At 45.2% G+C, this 20138-nt stretch overlaps 1 protein-coding gene across 1 annotated transcript in view; it reads left to right on the forward strand.

Annotated features, from left to right (window-relative positions):
- Nucleotides 1–1354: 1354 nt before the first annotated feature.
- The window catches only part of LOC125310725, a 39557-nt gene continuing 20773 nt past the window's right edge, over nt 1355–20138 (forward strand). Inside the window, exon 1 of the mRNA XM_048268365.1 lies at nt 1355–1437. Coding sequence (XP_048124322.1) covers nt 1374–1437 — 64 coding nt within the window. The 5' untranslated portion in view covers nt 1355–1373. The remainder of the gene's footprint in view (nt 1438–20138) is intronic.

The raw sequence follows: 20138 nt of genomic DNA on the forward strand, positions 1-20138 counted from the left end.
GTCTCTCTTCAAAACCCACTTGTTTAGGAAAGCGTTTAATCTATAACTCTTATGGCTGTCTTTCATTTTCTTTTTGAATTGCTTTTTACTTACTTTTTAATTGAAATGGCATATGTCTGTTATTTCCACACTTGCAATTGCCTGTATTTTTTTATGTGTGCCTCCTCATTTTTTCTTACCTTTTACATTTAATCCTGTTTTACCTCCCTATTTTACCCTACAATGTTCAGTGCTTTGAATAGATGATAAAGTGCGTAGTGCTCGTAGTTCTCTTGCAAAAGCTAACACACCTTGCTTAACTCTTCACACCTTCGTAAAAATGGTGTTCTCGGATCAAACAGTAAACACAAGCCATCACAATAATAAGCACACAATGTGCCAACTACACACTGATGGTAGGAATAAAAACACATCTGGCTCTGTGCACAAGGTAGGCTCAAAACAAACACAAGTGTGTGTTTCCAAGTCAAAACACAAAATAGCAATTTCACTGGGGGAAAAAAACAGTCTACATTGTGTCGTCTCTCTCAAAATTTTGTCTACACATGCAATGTCCTCTAGACCAAGGCACCAGGGAAAATATATTCTGGAATGCAGGAATTTTGGAATTCTGCATATCCAGGCCTGACATGATGCCTGGTCAATATCCCCACATGTAGACTGTTTTTTTTGCCTGTAAAAGGGCTATTTTTTACTCTTCTTACCCTTTCTATTTCCCCTCCTCATCCTCCTCTTGCTCCTCCTTGTCCTCTTCCTATCTTCACCTCCTTGTCCTTGTCATTCTCTCCCTCTCGCTTCTACACCTCTGCGTCCTCTTCCTCCTACTTCCTCACCTCCATGTCCTATTCTTCAGCCTCCTCTAATTCTTACTCTTCTCACTCTTCCTGCTCCATTGTACATTACCCGTGGCTTATTTATAGTGCTTTTCAAATGAGAAAGTGTGCCAGAGAGTTGGCAAAATAGTGTAAATAATAGCCATACATGTGTATAGATTTGCTAGGAGTGTGTTGATCATTTGGAAATTGAGTGTAGCCTAAAGCAGTGAGTTGTGTTTACAGTTCCACAAAAAGCGTGCTGTGCAGTGGATTGTACAGTTATGCAAAATGCAAACTGAGTACAAAGCAGTGTTTGTGCTTTTAGTTTTGCAAACTCAGTGAGTGGTTTTGCTATAGGCCTACAAATGAATAGTTTTAGAAATTGTGCTATAAGAATCACGATTAGTATTTAAGCATTCAGGGAAAAATGTAATAAAGTAGGCCTAGCCTACACAAAAAAGCCAAAGGTCGTTTACTGCCCTTATCTAATCAAGCCTAGCCTACTGCCCATAATAATTCTACCCGAACAACACTTTCACTTTCATAGCTCTCAGTATCATGACGAGTCCGAGATTTTTGAAGACGACGATCGTTTTTTGTCTTATTTTCAGTCTGTTTCATGGTAAGTGCCATGCTTGATATGTTAACAAGTGTTTCTTATAGTCCGTATTGTTCGTGAACTTGAAGCTGATTGACATTCATAAGAAAAACCCTGTTGACATTTCTAAATCGACAGCCGGTAGCATACTTTTAATTAGCCCACCTATGGGTGTTCTTTATCCAATCGTCATCATAAATTGTATTATGATTTATAGTGCACAACGTTTAGGAAATTAGCATGATAAGCCTAAATTACCACTGGGTTTCGAGGATATTTTGATGTCGGGATTAGCCTATGTAACCCGACGCGCAGCGAAATGTTTTTTCTTCGTCCTGAAGCAGCGGCGTAAAAGTAGCCTACAGAAGGGCTACTGTCTACCCAGATAGCAAACATACACTGGGACGGAACTGGACCACACCTACCACAACGTCCGGCACGGATCTGCATAATGGACCTGATCCGGAGTCCAAACGCACATCGGTCCAAAACTGGTCTGGATCCGTTTGACGGATCTGGTTCCAATAAGGGCTAAGACTGGCCCAGTTCCGTATGATAGTCTGTGTTACTGACGTGTTCCAGATCTGCTTATCATATGCAATACGGATCCGCTTATTGTGTGTGGTACGGACCCGTTTATCAGATATCAGCTGGCTTTATTTGACATGTGAAATGTGATTGGTAATTAATTATCACGTTAACAAGTGTTTCTTATAGTCCGTATTGTTCGTGAACTTGAAGCTGATTGACATTCATAAGAAAAACCCTGTTGACATTTCTAAATCGACAGCCGGTAGCATACTTTTAATTAGCCCACCTATGGGTGTTCTTTATTAGGGTGACCAGACGTCCCGAAAAATTCGGGATAGTCCCGATATCCAAGCAGTTGTCCCGAATCCCGAATCCTGCCCTAATTGTCCCGAAAACTCAATCAGAATACTCAGTAGTTATTTTCTGATAAACATTAAAAACTGTCCGTAGAGAGGTTGAGTCGACTGCATGCAGCCCCCGACGGCAGCTAAGTGTCTGGATGCAGCCCGGCTACTTTGTTTCTTTTTGACGTTCTATAATTAGGGCTGAAAATGCACTGATTTTAGCTCATTTCATTCATTCCTTGAATGAACCCCAACACGCCGCTAAAAAGCAAAAGCGTCTATGCAGGTACCGGGTTGAGTGGGTGGAGGTACCGGTGGATTGACAAAGCCTTAAGCGACGAGATGAAAGCATTCTGCAAAGTGTGTAGAAGAGAGTTTTAACATAGATTAAGTATAGATTAAGTAGATTAGGCTAACAATTATTTTGTATTCTTACTTAATGACCCATAGTTTTGGCAAGGCTTGTTATTAGCGTTAGGGTATTATCCTTATTCTGAAAGGTCTGATTTGCATTGTTACGTTTTTGTTTTTTCTCACAATGACTGTGAAGCAGACTTGATGTTTGAATAAAAATGTGTTTTGGTACAGGTTTGAAAATTCATTATCTTTTATAATAGTCTATGTAGACCTACAACCCCCCCACCCCGCGAAAAAGCGTCCCGAATTTCAGCCAATCTCATCTGGTCACCCTATTCTTTATCCAATCGTCATCATAAATTGTATTATGATTTATAGTGCACAACGTTTAGGAAATTAGCATGATAAGCCTAGGGTACCACTGGGTTTCGAGGATATTTTGATGTCGGGATTATGTCCTATAGTGGAAATGCCAAAAACCTCCCCTCCTACCAACCCGTGGAGTCATCAAACGTCATGTCAACCGCTTTGTTAACCAATCTATCAGCACTTCCATGGCTTTGTCATGCAATGACAAATTTGCATTTTGTCAGTCTCCTTGCCTAGGGATAATATATTGTCCGCCGACCCCGCCGCGGAAGTACAGCAATGTAAAGATAATATCATTATATTATAAAGCTAGTCGACAGGGCGAACAGGATCTAACCTGACCCTAGCCAGATGAATATCGTTCCGCTTAGCTCCGCCTAGCTTCACTCACATCCATCTGGGACCTCTTCCATTGAGAGTGATTTCTCCAACCAACTTTATGGTTTAGCCAATCAGGACGCAGGGCGGGAGTTTCATAGATGTGACATAGCGTAGAAGCGACTGTGAGTCTGTTATTAGCGTCACGGGTTGGCTTCGATGTGAGTGGTTGAAGTAGCACGTCAATAGATGACGGACAAGTGTCTTATTCAATCATATGCAAGCATTTTTTGATCAGGCCCAGCCTTCTGAAGCAACACTTCAATGGATCGGTTCCAGATGGATGAGTGGAGCTAGGCGGAGCGAAATTCATCTGGCTATTGCCAGGTTAAACAGGACCCAGACGCGCAGCGTAATGTTTTTTCTTCGCCCTGAAGCAGCGGCGTAGGCTACTACTACTATACCAATCTGTGCATTTGGGAAAAGTACAGAACGTTGACTGCCTGGCTCAGTGCCTCATCGGCCAAGTAGGGCTACTGTCTACCCAAATATGCGTCACTTAGGCTCAATCAAAGGTATTATCTACGCTACCAGTTGTCATTATAATCCACGATTCACCGTGCCGTGAACGTCGCGTGTCTGTTGCGTATCGGTGGTGATCCACTGTTACGGTGCTGATCCACTGGTAGGCTACTACATGAGTCACGACATAGGCTATATGCGTGGTGTCACGCTGCATCCCCTCTTTCAGTCGTGCGTGGGCGTTTTGTTTAAAATGTCAGTTTGCAGCTCATAGTCAGTTCTTTCAACTTGTCTTAAGTGTTTCTCACAAATGGACCACCAATGTATGCATGTATTTAACAGCATACGAAAATATTAATAGCCTACTGAAGCTGAATACTGTAGCAGTAAGACTGAGCTGTTAGGTGTTGGCTCTAAATCAGCTCTTGCTGAGATGGAACCTTTCACCCTTTGTATAGATGGCAGCACCATCCCTTAATTGCTCCAACCAGGTCAAGAGCCTTGGTGTTATACTGGACAATACACTTTCATTTAGTGCACACATAAACAGTATGTCTCGAAGTGCCTTTTTCTATCTAAGGAACATTGCACGGCTTCGCCCTATACACATCAACATATAAAAATAGTAAACTTAGTGATTGACATCTGTGGACTTGCATACTGGCAAAATACTATATCCTGTCGAGCTGGTTTAGCTGGAAGCATTCAGATGTTACCAGTGCGTAGCAGAGCATAACAAAATGTTACCAGTGCGTAGCAGTGCATACCTATGTTTAGGTGAAATTTGATCAGTTTCAAAAATATTTCTTAATTGTCAATTTGTTTTACAGGAATAAGGCTTCAAAACAGCTAAATAACACAACAACTAAACAAAATGATAAAAAGGATTATCATTTTACTTTACTTTTTGTTTTACTTAAGTGACTGTGTGCATACATTGGCATATGGTTAAATGTCTTTCAAGCAAGTGTGTTTGTGTGTATGTGTGTGTGAGTGTGTGTGGGGGGTTGTAGGGCAGTGGCATACAGTTTGTAGGCATATTGAGGCATAGAAGGTAGCCTGATATATAGATGATGAGAACATACATGACGCTTCCCAGATAGCAAAATGTATTTGGCCTGGATCCGGCCCAGATCCACCTTCAGATCTGGGCCGGATCCACAAAACGGACCTGGGCCGGTGTCTTTTGGGACAACGGGCCAATACCATTCTGCATCCGTTTTCATGATCTGGCCCAGCTCTGGGACGGCTCTGAACCAGATGTGTTTTTTATTTGGCGGATCCAGGCCAAATGTGCAAATTATCGTCATGATCTGGGCCAGATCCGGAGCAGATGAGTGTTCGATAGTGGCGATTGCGGCCCTTATTTGTGTCAGACACCAAACAGGACGAGGACCACAAAAGCGTCACGTTCAAAAGTTTATTTAAGGGTTGGGGGTTAAGGGGTTTCAGGGGTCCGGGGTACAGGAGTTCCAAGAGTCTGCGTGTGTGTTCCCCAGTAGCCGAACAGCGATGGCAGGAGCTGGATGATCCGGGAAGTCCTGGGGAAACACACACACACAACAGCAATTGAAACGAAGCAGCAGTACAGTCAAGGACTAGGCGGTATTCAGAGAAGAGGGACGGAAGGCAGGTCAAGATTACCGGGCTGGAGAACACAGAAGTAGTCGAGCGGGTCCGGGATCACAGGCAAAGAGTCAGAGGCTTTCAAAACAGGCAGGTAACTGGTGCTGGTTGCAGACGATCTGACAAGTGTGGACTGAAAAGCAAGGCTTTATATACAGGGCATGATGAGTGGTGAATGCAGTGCAGCTGGTAGGTAAACGAGGGTGAGGCAGAGCAGAGCAGGAACAGGTGGAGGTCATCAGACTTCAATCAGCGCGTGTTACCAGGCAGAGAGAGAGCTCATGACAGAACCCCCCCCCCTAAGGGACGGCCCCAGAAGTCCCCAAGAGTGACACCACGTCGGGAGGGCGGAGGGGAGCCGGTGGAGGGCTAGAATTCCTCCGAGCGGTCCGAGTGAACATCCTCATCCCTCGGAGGGAGCTGGAGGGTCGTGGACAGAAGACGGACAGGTACCGAGACAGGGTCAGGCACAGGACAGGAAGCCGGGCGGGCAGGACGGTTAGGGACCCCTCTGGGGCGGCCCCCACGGATTGCAGGTTGATCAGGATGCAGACGGTGGAAGTCGGGCGATGAGTGTCCGGTCCACAATCCGACTGGCTGGCACCCAGGTTCTCTCCTCAGGTCCATAGCCCTCCCAGTCGACGAGATACTGGAGGCCCCTACCTGCCTGGACCGGGCGGCCGAACGGTGTACACCAGCCCACCGCCAACGAGGGCGCAGGAGGAGGAGGAGGAAGCGGCACGGGACCAGCGGGCTTTCATGCGCCGGGCTTGACTTTCAAACATGGAAAGTAGGGTGCACCCTCATGGAGGTTGGCAACTGGAGCCGGACTGCGGTTGGGCTGATGACCCTCTGGATAGGAACGGGCCGAGGAATCGAGGTGCCAGTTTACGCGATTCCACCCGCAGTGGGAGATCCTTGGCTGACAGCCACACCTTCTGGCCAACACGGTAGGCGGGTGCCGGGCGATCTTCGGCGGTTAGCCCCAGTGGCATAGCTGACAGCTGACTTGAGTAGCGTGGCACGAAGCTTGTGACCAGGTACGACGGCAACGGCGGGCATAGGCGAGGGCAGACGGGCAGGACACATCTCCTTCCTGGCTGGGGAACAGGGGGGGCTGGTAGCCATACACACACACTGGAAAGGTGACATACCAGTGGCAGAGCAGGCGAGGGAGTTGTGAGCATACTCTATCCACATCAGTTGTTGTGCCCAAGCCTGGGGTTTGCGAGAAACCATGCACCGCAGCGCCTTCTCCAGCTCCTGGTTTGCCCGCTCGGATTGACCATTGGACTGGGGGTGGAACCCAGAGGTGAGACTCACTGTGGCCCCTAGAAGACGGGCAGAACTCCTTCCAGAATGTAGAGGTGAATTGCGGACCTCGGGTCAGAGACAACATCCCTGGGCAGCCCGTGTAGACGGAAGACATGATCAAGAACAGCCTGGGCAGTCTCTCTGGCAGATGGCAGTTTAGGGAGGGGAATGAAGTGTGCCATCTTGCTGAACCGTCAACCACAGTGAGAATGACAGTCATCCCACCTGATGGTGGGAGGCCAGTTACAAAGTCCAAGGAGACGTGGGACCAGGGTCGCAGGGCACAGGCAAGGGCTGGAGTAAACCAGCCGGGGCCGAAAGTGGAGGACTTGTTCTGATTGGAGGTGGGGCAGGCACGGACGAATTCTCAGGACATCCCTTCTCAAAGAAGACCACCAGAAGCGCTGGGCAAGGAGATGGCAGGTGCGGGCGGAGCCCGGGTGGCAGGCAAGGCGGGAGTTGTGTCCCCACTGTATGACCCGGGACCTCAAATTCTCTGGGACGAAGAGATCGACCGCCTGGGCATGCACTGGGACTGGGATGGTCACGGAGGGCCTCTTGAATTTCCTCCCTCGATATCCCAGGTCAGGGCAGCTACGACGCAGGGGATCGGGCAGAATTGATGCAGGTTCCTGGGAAGGGGCGCCATCCTTATGAAACTGACGGGAGAGAGCATCCGCTTGGTGTTCCCGAACCTGGGCGGTATGACAGGGTGAAGTTGAATCTGGTGAAAAACAAGGCCCAGCGAGACTGTCTGGGGTTAAGACGCTTTGGCATTGGCGGATGTATTCGAGGTTTTGTGATCCGGCCCAGACCAGGAACGAACGGTGGACCCTCCAGCCAGTGACGCCACTCCTCCAGGGCAAGCTTGACAGCCAACGGTTTCCAACATCATAATTGCGCTCTGCAGGTGAAAGCCGGCGAGAGAAAAATGCACAGGGGTGCAACTTGTTGTCCTCCTCTGCCCGTTGAGAGTATGGCCCCGACTCCCACGCCTGAGGCATCCACTTCGACAACTAACTGCCGGTCTGAATCCGCATCTGGAGGATGGGGCAGTGGTGAACCGGGCCTTGAGGGTATGAAAGGCTGTGTTGGCCTCTGGGGTCCAGAAAAAGGGGTGTTTGATGCTGGTCAGAGCTGTGAGGGGAGCGGCGACGGAGCTGTAGTTCCGGATGAATTTCCGGTAGAAATTGGCAAAACCGAGGAATTGCTGCAACTTCTTCCTATTCCCCGGAACTGGCCAGGAGGTAACTGCCGGTGACCTTTATGGGTCCATCTGGATATTGCCTTCAGCTTAATTTACGATGTATCCCAGGAATGACACAGTCTGAGCATGGAACTCGCATTTCTCCGCTTTGACATAAAGAGAGTTCTCCAGGAGCCGTCGAAGAACCAGCTGGACATGACGGGTGTGTTCGGACAGAGTTCTGGAGAAAATTAAGATGTCGTCCAGGTACACGAAGACGAATTTATTCAGCATGTCCCGCAGCGCATCATTCACCAGCGCCTGGAATACCGCTGGGGCGTTGGTGAGGCCAAATGGCATTACCAGGTACTCATAATGGCCGGTGTGGGTGTTGAATGCAGTCTTCCACTCGTCACCCTCCCTTACTCGGACTAGGTGGTAAGCATTTCTAAGGTCCAGTTTGGTGAAAATAGTGGATCCCTGGAGCAACTCAAAAGCAGAGGTGAGTAAAGGCAGAGGGTAGCGGTTCTTCACTGTGACATCATTCAGACCTCGATAATCAATGCAGGGGCTAAGAGAACCATCTTTCTTTCCCACAAAGAAGAACCCGCACCAGCAGGAGGGGAAGACGGGCGGATGAGTCCAGCTGCCAGGGAGTCCCTGATGTAATCCTCCATAGTTTTTCTTTCAGGAGGGATAGTGAGTAGAGGTGACCTTTGGGTGGAGCAGTCCCAGGGAGGAGATCAATGGCACAGTCGCACGGACGGGTGTGGGGGCAGAGATGTGGCTTTGGTCTTGTTGAACACCTCTCAGAGGCCATGGTAACATTCAGGGACATTAGAAATGTCGGGGGCAGTGCTGGGGGGTACTGAGCCGGGGGGCAGCGAGGCAGCACGCAAACAGGTCAGGTGGCAGGCATTTCCCCACTCTTTCACAGTTCCGGAGGCCCAATCGAGGTGAGGATTGTGGAGACGGAGCCAAGGGTAGCCCCGGATTAGGGGTTGGCCTGGAGAGCTGAGCAGGTGGAAGCGGATGGTCTCTCGGTGGTTTCCTGACACCATCATTGAGATGGGGGCTGTGATGCTGGTAACTGTGCCAATTACGTGACCGTCCAGGGCCCGGGCTGGAACAGGAGTGGACAAGCGATGGCTTTCCAAGCCCAGCTGACGAAAGCAAGTCCTGTGTCAATAATGTTTGCTTCTGGCGCCAGAGTCCACCAGGGCTGCCAGGGTGTGGGTGGAATCAGACAGGTGAAGACAGACTTGGATGAGGGGTTTACGGCTGATGGAGGGCTGAATGTTCATTGAGCTCATCCGGATTCCTCCTACATCTGGTGAGCTCCGGCTTTGCTGGACAGGTGGCGACTTCGATGACCATCACCACCACAGTACAGGCACAAGTTGAGGTGATGCGTCGCTGGCGCTGCAGGGGTTAGGAGGCGCGCCGATCTCCATCGGTTCAGACTGGTCCGGCTGGCTAGATGGTGTGGCAGGTGCGGACAGAAGGGCAGCTGGGACACTCCGTGTGCTGGTGGATGGACTCTGGCGCCTTCTCACGACGGGCGGCCTGGATCCTGCGGTCGATGCGACAGCCAGAGCAATGGCTTCATCAAGAGTGGGGTTGATCATGGGAAACCAGCTCGTCCCTTATGTAGTCCGGCCAGGCTGTGGAGGAAGGCATCCACCAATGCTTCCATGTTCCAGGAGCTCCGACTTGCCACAGTTCGAAAAGTCAATGGAGTAATCCGCAACAGTCCTTCTGCCTTGGCGAATACTCATCAGGGTCCGAGATGCCTCGGCTGTTGTGGATTCCAAATCAATACCTTGAGCATCTCCTCTGCGAATAGGTTGACGGTTGCACATGCTGGGGTCTGGCGCCGAACTCCGCCGTTCCCCAGAGTCGAGCTCGCCCGGCCAGGTGAGTGATCACGTAACCGACCCTCGCCCCTTCAGTGGCAAAAGTCCTGGGTTGCAGGGTAAACTGGACACGGCAGCTCGTCAGGAACGCCCGTACCTGGGTTGGGTCGCCGCTGAACCGCTCTGGATTGCCGATCCTGGGTTCTGGGGCTCCGCAGCCACGCAGCAGTGGACTGGGCAGGAGACTCGGGTGCTGGGCCGGTGAGCAGGCTGGCTGGGGCTGGGCCGGTGGGAGCAGGCAGAGGAGAAAGGTTGGTGAGAAGTTGAATGATCATTGCAAGTTGTTGCTGTTGGAACTGCTGACGCTGTTGGTAGCCGGCTTGAAGTAGGGAGGCAATGTCAGCAGTGTTGCGGTTTACCTCTCTCTCTGTCTCTTCCAGGCGTTGCATGGCGGTGGGTGGTTCTGGTTCGTCGGTTTCCATGCTGGTTCGACCGCGGCGCTGGGTCCATGTTTGGTCAGATCGCACTGTCAGACACCAAACAGGACGAGGACCACAAAAGCGCCACGCTCAAAAAGTTTATGTAAGGGTTGGGGGTTAAGGGGGTTTCGGGGGGTCCGGGGGGGGGGTACAGGAGTTCCAAGAGTCTGCGTGTGTGTGTGTTCCCCAGTAGCCGAACAGCCATGGCAGGAGCTGGATGATCCGGGAAGTCCTGGGGAAACACACACACAACAGCAATTGAAACGAAGCAGCAGTACAGTCAAGGACTAGGCGGTATTCGTGAGAAGAGGGACGGAAGGCAGGTCAAGATTACCGGGCTGGAGAACACAGAAGTAGTCGAGCGGGTCCGTGATCACAGGCAAAGAGTCAGAGGCGTTTTCCAAAACAGGCAGGTAACTGGTGCGGGTTTGCAGACGATCTGACAAGTGTGGACTGAAAAGCAAGGCTTTATATACCGGGCATGATGAGTGGTGAATGCAGTGCAGCTGGTAGGTAAACGAGGGTGAGGCAGAGCAGAGCAGGAACAGGTGGAGGTCATCAGACTTTAATCAGCGCGTGTTACCAGGCAGAGAGAGAGCTCATGACAATTTGGGCCAAATGCGGACCAGCTCATTTTACAGAGTTACAGTATTTGTTCAGAATTTCAAGCTTTAAAAAGTTAAGATTGTCAAATGTATAAAGGATTACTAATAAAGCTTTTTAAACAGTAACATCCAATACCCCTTGTTGAACTCAGTAGCCAGTAGTTTGATCGTGTATATTGAGTGTTCATTTATTCCAAGATGTTGATAATTTATCTAAAAATCAAAACCTTGTACTAATGTATTTCAGAAAAGAAGCACAAATTCAAAATTTTACTTATTTTATTACATTTCAGTTATCACACACACTTTCCCTCTCAATTTATTACACACACATATGTAGCATGCACTGGGTGGTGGGTTGATCTTGTCCTTAACTGCCCCTGTTGAGACAAAAAAGGCAATCAGCACACATGACAATCCTTGGCTAATGCTTCCTGTACAAAAATGACATGACTCAACATTATCAAGATAATCAAGATTATCAAAGTTAATGATTTGAGGTGAGTTGAATTTGAGAATGAATGATTTGTGATGCAGTGTGTAATGCTTCCACTAGATTGGAAATGTAAAAATCTTGTTTGAGAAAGATGACAAGTCTTAGTCTTGGAACAAGAACATTTGAAAAATGTGAAAATGGAGGGTACAAATTAGAAGACAAAGTGGAATGTCTATTTCTATCCCTGTTCAAACAATTTAAGCAAAAATAAATAAATAAATAAATATATATATATCCAAATCCAGCATGGTTTAGGTCCTTGTAGTGGGCCTATAGTGTAAATTAAGCTCCGCTTAAATGATGTCATAAAAATGTGAAAATGGAGGGTACAAATTTGAAGATGAAGTGGAATGTCTATCCCTTTTCTATCAATTTAGGCAAAAAAAACCCAAACAATTTTAACATCCAAATCCAGTGAGAATACACAAGACACAGTACTACATTGAGTTCCAGCAACAGACATTGGCTGATGTACTCAATACTTATACTTTAAACCCTTACCAAAACTCTGGGAACTAGGTCGTGTGAAGCCTCTCGTAGTGCTTCCTGCCTGTTTTTTTCCTGTTCTTTCCTACCACCGCCCCGGTCACTGGCTAGGTTGAACCACCTTATGGCAAACGAGTCCACATCTGAGTCCGCAGCACTACCAGCAGCATGGTTCTTCCTTACAGCTCCTGTTTAGACAGAACATGCAACACTTGATCAGCATACATGACATTGCATTTTTAATAATAATATTTATATATTTTTAAATATTAAGGGCCTTGTTGACATGTCTTTAAATATTAAGGCCCTTGTTGACATGTCTGTGTTAACCGAAGGTTGGCAATGGCCATTTACATTGAGATGGAGTTGTGTTGATTTGAGAAGAGCATTGAAGTATAACTCTGGCAAAAATTGACCCCCGGAAGTTTTTCTGCATCATCACACAGCTCTTCAGAGTGCTGTAGAAAGTTCCATTCACATGAATGAGCCTTCCCAACATTCGGAGGTCTGTTAAGTCTATATAATAAACGCTGCACAAAGTATATAATGACCGCAGTCAATGGCAACGGGTTATGCGCTTTTGATTCAGCTAGTAAGACGTTGCCACGCAACACTTGACACTGTCTGTTCCATCTGTGTGGCAAACTATTTATTTTATCAGCGGAAGCCACAAAACGGTAGTAAAAACATTGTTGAAGACTCATCGTGGCAAGTTTTTTTCTTGTTTTGGCAAGTAGCCCTGTAATAAGCGGTATAATGTATTATCCGCCGGTAATTATCCCTTACTTAAAAACACATCAAATAAGACATAGAGACAGTATTTTTCATTGATCAACCACTACAGAGCTTGCCCCGGTATACACTATAGCCCCAAATAGCAAACAGTGGATTAGCTAACGCAGAAAAAGACCCTGGAGTCAATTTTCGCTAGAGTTATGCTTTAAGGGGGGGGGGGGTCGAATCCGGCCTGTGGTCATTTCCCGATCCCACCCCATCTCTCTCTCCCACTTACTTCCTGTCTCTCTCTACTATCCTATATAAATAAAGGCAAAAAAGCCCAAAAATATACTTAAAAAGAGTTACGCTTTAATGTCAGGAGATGGACAGAACTGGAAGTCAGTATTGACATGAATAAAGATCAGGCCATACTGGATAAGCTGTTGTAATTGGTTGCTGGATTTTAAGTGATTTTCAAATGGGCTGCATCCTCACAAAGTATATATTACAAGTGACAAATTAATATGTAAATTGTAATACAGTAGGGCTGCACAATTAATCGAATTTTAATCACGATCACGATTTTGGCTTCCCACGATCAAATTTGCGTGATCGAGCGATATTTCAAATGCGTGCTCTACCCATAGAACCAACCTGGCAACCCATAGAACGCTCGGCTACAAAACAAATCAAAGCCCTTAAACCTGTCTGACCATGTGCCTGCATGCAGCCTACCAATGACAGCTGTTCCTGCACTGTTCAGCCTGATGCACTGTGGACTAGTGACATTATGTTAACTATTAGTAGGCTAGTTAGACTATACAATAAACGAATTTCGATCAAAAATTAAATGTGGCACAGCAGAAGGCCAAGAGCTTGTCCCTCGAGGCGGATCATCCATTGTTCGAAAATATTTCTGATTTCAGGCAAGTTAAGTTAACCAAAAATATAAGCAAAAGCAGGGCTCTCAACTCATACCGTGAAACACATCACATGACGTAAACCACACATGCCTTTTTTTTTATCCGTTAACTTTTAGTCCTTGTTTGCTTCCTCCGATAGCCTATAGCCTACTGTAATAAGAGTTGAGCTAACGACGGGATCCGTGAATTTTATAAGCTACATGTGCAACCTACAATGCATATGCGTTTCAAGACACAGCCTACTGAAACGAAAGTGAACAATAATGAAAAATGTAGCCTACATGTCAGTGTTTTACATATCAACGAATGACTAAACCAGGGGTGTCAAACTGCGCGCCAGCCATGCACTTTAATCCGCCCCGCCCGAAAGCATTTATTAGTTTATCATAGGCCATTTCGCTATTTTTTTTCCAGCGATAGACGACGTTGTGGTTAACTTTAGGCTACTACAAACTGCTTTACACTCTTCTTAGATAACGTTTACAATGTCAATGTCAAAACAGCTTGTCACATCGAGATACATAGTATCTCCATTGCAGCAGATCTAACCACGCTATGCTAGTCCATTTAATTGGGGACGATTTGAGCTGGAAGAGAGGGCGATGGCAACAGTAGTTCCCACTACTGACCATTTATAAACCGTGAGAGGGCACAGCCATAGGCACAGCACTAGCCATAGGCTATTTGAGTGGAGCTGGCAAAGAGTCTTAAAATGACAGTGCACCATTTATAAATGAATTAAACAGCATTAAATTAACAGTATTTCTTAAGAAATTATTTTTCTACAACAAAATTATTTTGTCACTTAAATAATACAAAACATTATTATTATTATTATTATTATTATTATTATTATTATTATTATTATTTGTGTGTGGCCCGTTGGCCAATTTTCAAAACCCAATGTGGCCCTTCAGTCAAAAAGTTTGGACACCCCTGGACTAAACGATTACAGTAAACTCATGAACAAGAAGCAGAGCTTAAGTGGCTAATGGTGAGCGTTGGGAGGATTCCCGGTGGGCTGTTAACGTTTTCCCAAATATTAACAAAGTAGCATGCACAAAACATTTGTTTGGAAGTTGTTTGGAAGTTTGGAAATCGCAGTCAAATCTATATTTGCAGTAATTTAGGGGAGTAAATGTGAGGGGAAGAATTTGGGTGAGCCAGATAGCAAGTCCAATATGTTTAGGGAAAAAATATGTTTGTCACTAAAATTAATTAATAATCGTGATAAATAACCGTGATCTCAATATTGATCAAAATAATCGTGATTATCATTTTGGCCATAATCGTGCAGCCCTATAATACAGTTATGACAAAGGAAAAAATATTCTAAATACTAATACATTATAGATGTTGTGGAGCGGGTCAGCTTATTTTTTACAAAATCCCTGCTATTCATTGTGATGCTATATGGGCCTCATGCACATGAAAGGTTAACGTCGTCATGTCATTATGTTGTTCGGAACACACCGTGAAACAAGTTTTCACATTACAACTTTGCTGATAACATCTCAGATAGATGCCAGTTAGCGCATTAGCAAGGTTATCATCTAAAGTAGGCTATACTGTTAATGTTTCATTGCCTTTTGCGTAGTGACTGCTAGAGCTTGTGATATTGCTTTCAAGTAAACTACTTGAAACTACTTCAAACACTGTCCACCAATCTATGTGGACAGTGTTGGAAAAAAAACAAAAATGAGGCACCAAAATCCACGTTGTCATTTGGTGTGGTTACTACCGTTTGCGTCGGCACCGGTGCCATACTAGAATCGTGTTTTGGTGCTCAGTCCTAGACGTGACTGGTTAGCTCCCTGTTTGATTTTTGTTTATTTTGTCTTACATCCCAGCAATGAAACCGTAAAAGTTAAAGTCCGTTGTGGCGTCCATCATTTCATCATACACAAGGCAGAGTGATGGAGGGAGGAGAGACAACCTCTGTTAACACAAAACGCAGCCTTGCAACTAACAAAAATGCCATCTCCAAAAAACCCCAAAAACTGCAACGCTGTAACCTACCCACGTGCTTGGGCATGAAACTCTGGTCCCTACTTACCTACCCCAAAACTAACACCTGGCATATCTTCAAAAATGTACCAATTGAAGGTCCACAAGGAACCTCCCCCCAGAGTTGCTTTCAGAAACCACCACCCAAATAAAAAAACAATCAAAAGTCTAACTCACCAGAGCTTCTTGATTACAGCGTGTTTCCTTAAAGACTTTTTTTTAAAAAAAGGGGGAAAAAAAGGGTGAGCCCCAAATTGATTGAACAACTGGGAACAAAGGACCGGATCGAGTCCCCAATTTTGTCATGTCCCAGTCTAGGGGTTTGTAGAACATGAACAAAAGATAGGAGATGGCAAAAGTGGAAAGTAACTACATAGCATAGATTCAGAGGTATTTATTTACAAAAATATAATAATGAAAATACAAAAGAACGAAAAATAAGGCTGCCCAAACAAAAGGCCTCAAAAGTTTTTTTTTCTGACTAATTTGTCGACTTGTTGAATAATCTAAACCACTAATAAAAAAAATAAAAAAGTGTTTGTTATTTTTTTTGCCCATTTTATTTTGAACTCATCTGAAGGGCCAAAATATAAAATATGTATCAGCCTACTTTTGTTAGAAACTCATTAAGTAAAGTTTTCAAAAACATGTATTAAATCTAAGCATACGTAGCCTACAGCATTTCCATTAGGCTATAGAACACACTGTAGTTGACTATGGACATAACTCACCGTACTGTGTTATTGACATGTATCACCTTACTTAACTACATATGCTTATGGTAAGTGTGTTCTGTTTTGTGAGTTATGCCACGATCTGAGATGCGTTCTGCACGCCACATCAATATATGATCTCCTTCTGTGTTGAGGACGCTGTCCCTTTACGCGCACCTTGATTGTCGATATCACAGGTGGCATCATGTTCGTTTGTGCACTTAAAATAACACCAAGAAGTTGACATTTTTAGCCAATGTCTATCGGAGAAGGAGAAGGTAAGGTAAACGCGGCTCCACTGATTAGGCGATGTAGGCATACTTATCTGCCTTCTCGAAACATTAAACGTGACATATTTGTAAAAAACGTTTATACCTAAATATGAGAAACCTTTTAACATTCAGATTCACAAACAGTTTATGATAACGAGTGATTAGTTGCAACATCCCAATTAGTTCCATTGGCAGACGTAATACAAAGTTTTACAATGATCGAACTTGTGTCTTAAAGATGGCGCCTATGATTTCAGTTGTCGGAACTCTATATACGGCTCTGTAAATTTTCATGGTGGATTATGTCGAATAAGTCGACTAATCGCTGCAGCACCACAAAGAATCTGTCACTGTTTAAATGTTATAACTAGATTGTAACTCTGTAGTAAATGTTATAACTAGATTGTAACTCTGTGTGTTTCCATTGCTGCTGCTTCAGTTCTCAACCACGATTACCACGAGTTTGAAAATGCTCCCTCCCGCTATGTAGTCAAGATGGCGCACGCTGAGGGTGAAAGATTCTAGAGTGGAGCACGTGTCCAGCGTTCCACATTCAGCTTTTAGAGAGACCGTTATCTTTGATTACGAGTGCACCACCGGGGACTCGAATTTCCAAATGACGATTGTCCGTCGTACGAACGAGAATTTTAATCCCTGATAACACCTTTATGAAATATATTTGGGTTTTTTGAGTTTTAAATGTCAGAAACATAGGCTAAACAGTGCTACAAGACTTACACTTACCTTACTGAAAGGCAGGATTGCAGACAGGGCACGCCAGTCACGCCACCTGAACGCCTCGGTCCTGGGGCTGAAGAGACGGGGCGGAGGGAGAAGGCATGATTCATTTGATACTTGGATACACGCCTAACTGTATAAAATCATTATTTTAACATACAAACACGTATCTCACTACATAGAACACATCTCAATTATTTTCTGGCTTACAGAGGATGCGGTAGCGGTTAAGCATGCTAGCCTGGACATTGTGGGTTAAAATCTCAGCCTAAGTTGCTCTAAGGGAGACTAGCCCTTAGAAGTAACAAGTAAATTGACCAAATTAAGTCGCTTCGGATAAAAAGTGTTTCTAAATTAATTTATACATGGATAAAATGAACATTTCATTAACCCTTGCTTACCCCAAAAGCTAACGTTAGCTAATTTTCCAAGACCAGTTTAAAGTAGCGTAAACGTCAAAAGGAGCCATTAACATTATATGAAAGCAAAAATAATGTATTTCATTCTAATATAGTTGAAGCAAATAGGCTTACCTGAAACAAATCAAACGAACTCTTCTTTTCACTAGCTCTCGTGTTCACCAACCGCTTCCGTTAATGTCTAACTCAGCTCTGGCGGCGGTAAGGCAGTACGACGAAATCGTAGAACTAAAAATGCGCGCTTCCGTTTCACGACGGCTGGCCGTATCAGTTGTGACTGTGCTTCCCGCCCCCTGGTGTCTGATCCGGGTCAATGTCTCCATCACGACAGTAAAACAGAGGTGACAGTTACACGGATTTGCCAGTTTGAAGGCGTCTGGAGTCTACTGGTATCTGGGTTGGGAAGTTGGCAAAGAAATACTGCAATATAGGTGGTCAGTACAGTTTTTTGTTTGATGTAAAATAAAAGTCTAAGACAGACAAATAATGATCACCCACCCACATAATATGGAGAGTCTTCTTTATTCACACCAACACTACACCAATGTATTCCCCTTTTGCATCACTGCATAGAGAACTATCAAGGGGGTCATCCCTATGTTCCCCGGGTCCTTTTTTGAAAAAAGGGTCCTATGTTCCCCGCTGCTTCCAAGTAGACTGCAGCCGCACGGCAAGGTGCGGGTTGTTGTTGCTCCGTGCCCACACTTTGTGATGAGGGAAGGAGAGGGGGCGCCGCAAACTGAAGTTCTTTGCACAGAGGCACAGTGCGGAGCCCAGTGTGATATAGTCACGTTTAATTGATTTAATTGTAACAGTAGCTGCTTGAAATAGCTGCTTGACTTATATGCGGTTTAATGCGCATCAATAATTTCAGAAGATGAAAAGAAGGTTCAACAGATGCTAAGAGAGACGAGTTTAAGTTAATAATGCTAGGCTATGTTAGCATAAACTCAACTTAGGCTACCTATAAAGCATGCTTATGACATCAATAAATAAGGAAAATATTCACATATACACACACTCACATATATCCGTTTTATTTAACCAGAAACACACAATCCCTTCGGTCAACACAGTTACAACAGACGTGCGGACCGCTGACAGCTTTTGGTGGAAAACACTTTGTGATGAGGGAAGGAAGAAGAGCCCATGAACTGAAGTTCTTTGCACAGAGGCGCAGTCGCGGGAGCCCAGTCGCGATATAGTCACGTTTAATTGATTTAATTGAGACACTTAAGTCTTGTATGTAACAGTAGCTGGTGTCAGTGGCAATCAGCCTAATGACACAGCCCCACCGGTTTTCCTATGATTTTAGGATTGGCTCACTGTCTTGCTGCAACGGCCTGCTGTGTTTAAATCTAGCCGAGTCTGCATGGCTTCAGTCCCAAGCTTGTCATTGTCTTTGCACTTGGCATGTCATTGTTGATTCTTACTGTACAAGAGGTGAAGGAGGTGATCTAAAATAGCCTTTGGTTGAGCTGTCGGAAGAATGGGATTAATTTTAATGGAACAAAGAGATATCAAACTATACTGGGCTGTAGACCCAAAGGGACATTTTTGGATTATTGACGAGTCAGACCAAAGGGGCTTGAACAGCGCAGTCCCCTGCAGCGATGCCAGCGAATGGAAAAATGAACAAAACAAACCAATTAAATATCAACTTAAAAAGGCACGTAGTTGTAGCGCGTTTCTTCTGTGAGAGGTGCAGTGTGTGTTGCTGTCCTCAATTTAGTGCTGAAGCGGACAATGCGAAGTTACCTAGAATGTTAACTTTGAACTCGTTATATTCAGTAAGCACTACACAAGTTAAACCATTGTAGGCCTATGTTATAAAAAATGTTCTTCATCTATTCTTTTACTCCGCTATACTCAACGTGAAAGTTAGGAAAATCGCCCTTCTGGCTTGTGTCAATATTGCACCGTGCGCGTATGTGTAGGTCTACCTGGTGTGCTACGGCAAGCAACATTGACAGAAAAATACACTTTGCTACCGAAACGAAATGTGCACTCGCAAGCATATCCCATGCAATTTCCGTGGTCAGATACAAGGCGGGGAACATAGGACCCTTTTCTACAAAAAGGGTCCTATGTTCCCCGGTCCCATACAAATGGGGGAACATAGGACCCGGGGAACATAGGTACGCTCCCCTATCAAGATATCAGCTTGTGTGATACTATAAAGGTCAGTGCTTGTTTTAAATGGCAAAGACTAGCTGATCACACATAACAAAGCTGATGCAATGCTGATAAATGACCTACTCACATAGCAAATATTTAGATTGATTAGAGTGTCAGATCACAGATTTGTTATTTCAGATTTGTAATAATTTTGTAATAGTAGGGACTTATTGTCCAACCTAGAAAATGTCATTGGCAGCTGAGGAAATGTTTGCTTGTTTTTTGCTTGTTGTGTTGTTGTTGTCTTACAATAAAATGTAATCACTCAT

The sequence above is a fragment of the Alosa alosa genome, chromosome 17 (genome assembly GCF_017589495.1).
Source record: "Alosa alosa isolate M-15738 ecotype Scorff River chromosome 17, AALO_Geno_1.1, whole genome shotgun sequence".
NCBI classification, from domain to species: domain Eukaryota; kingdom Metazoa; phylum Chordata; class Actinopteri; order Clupeiformes; family Clupeidae; genus Alosa; species Alosa alosa.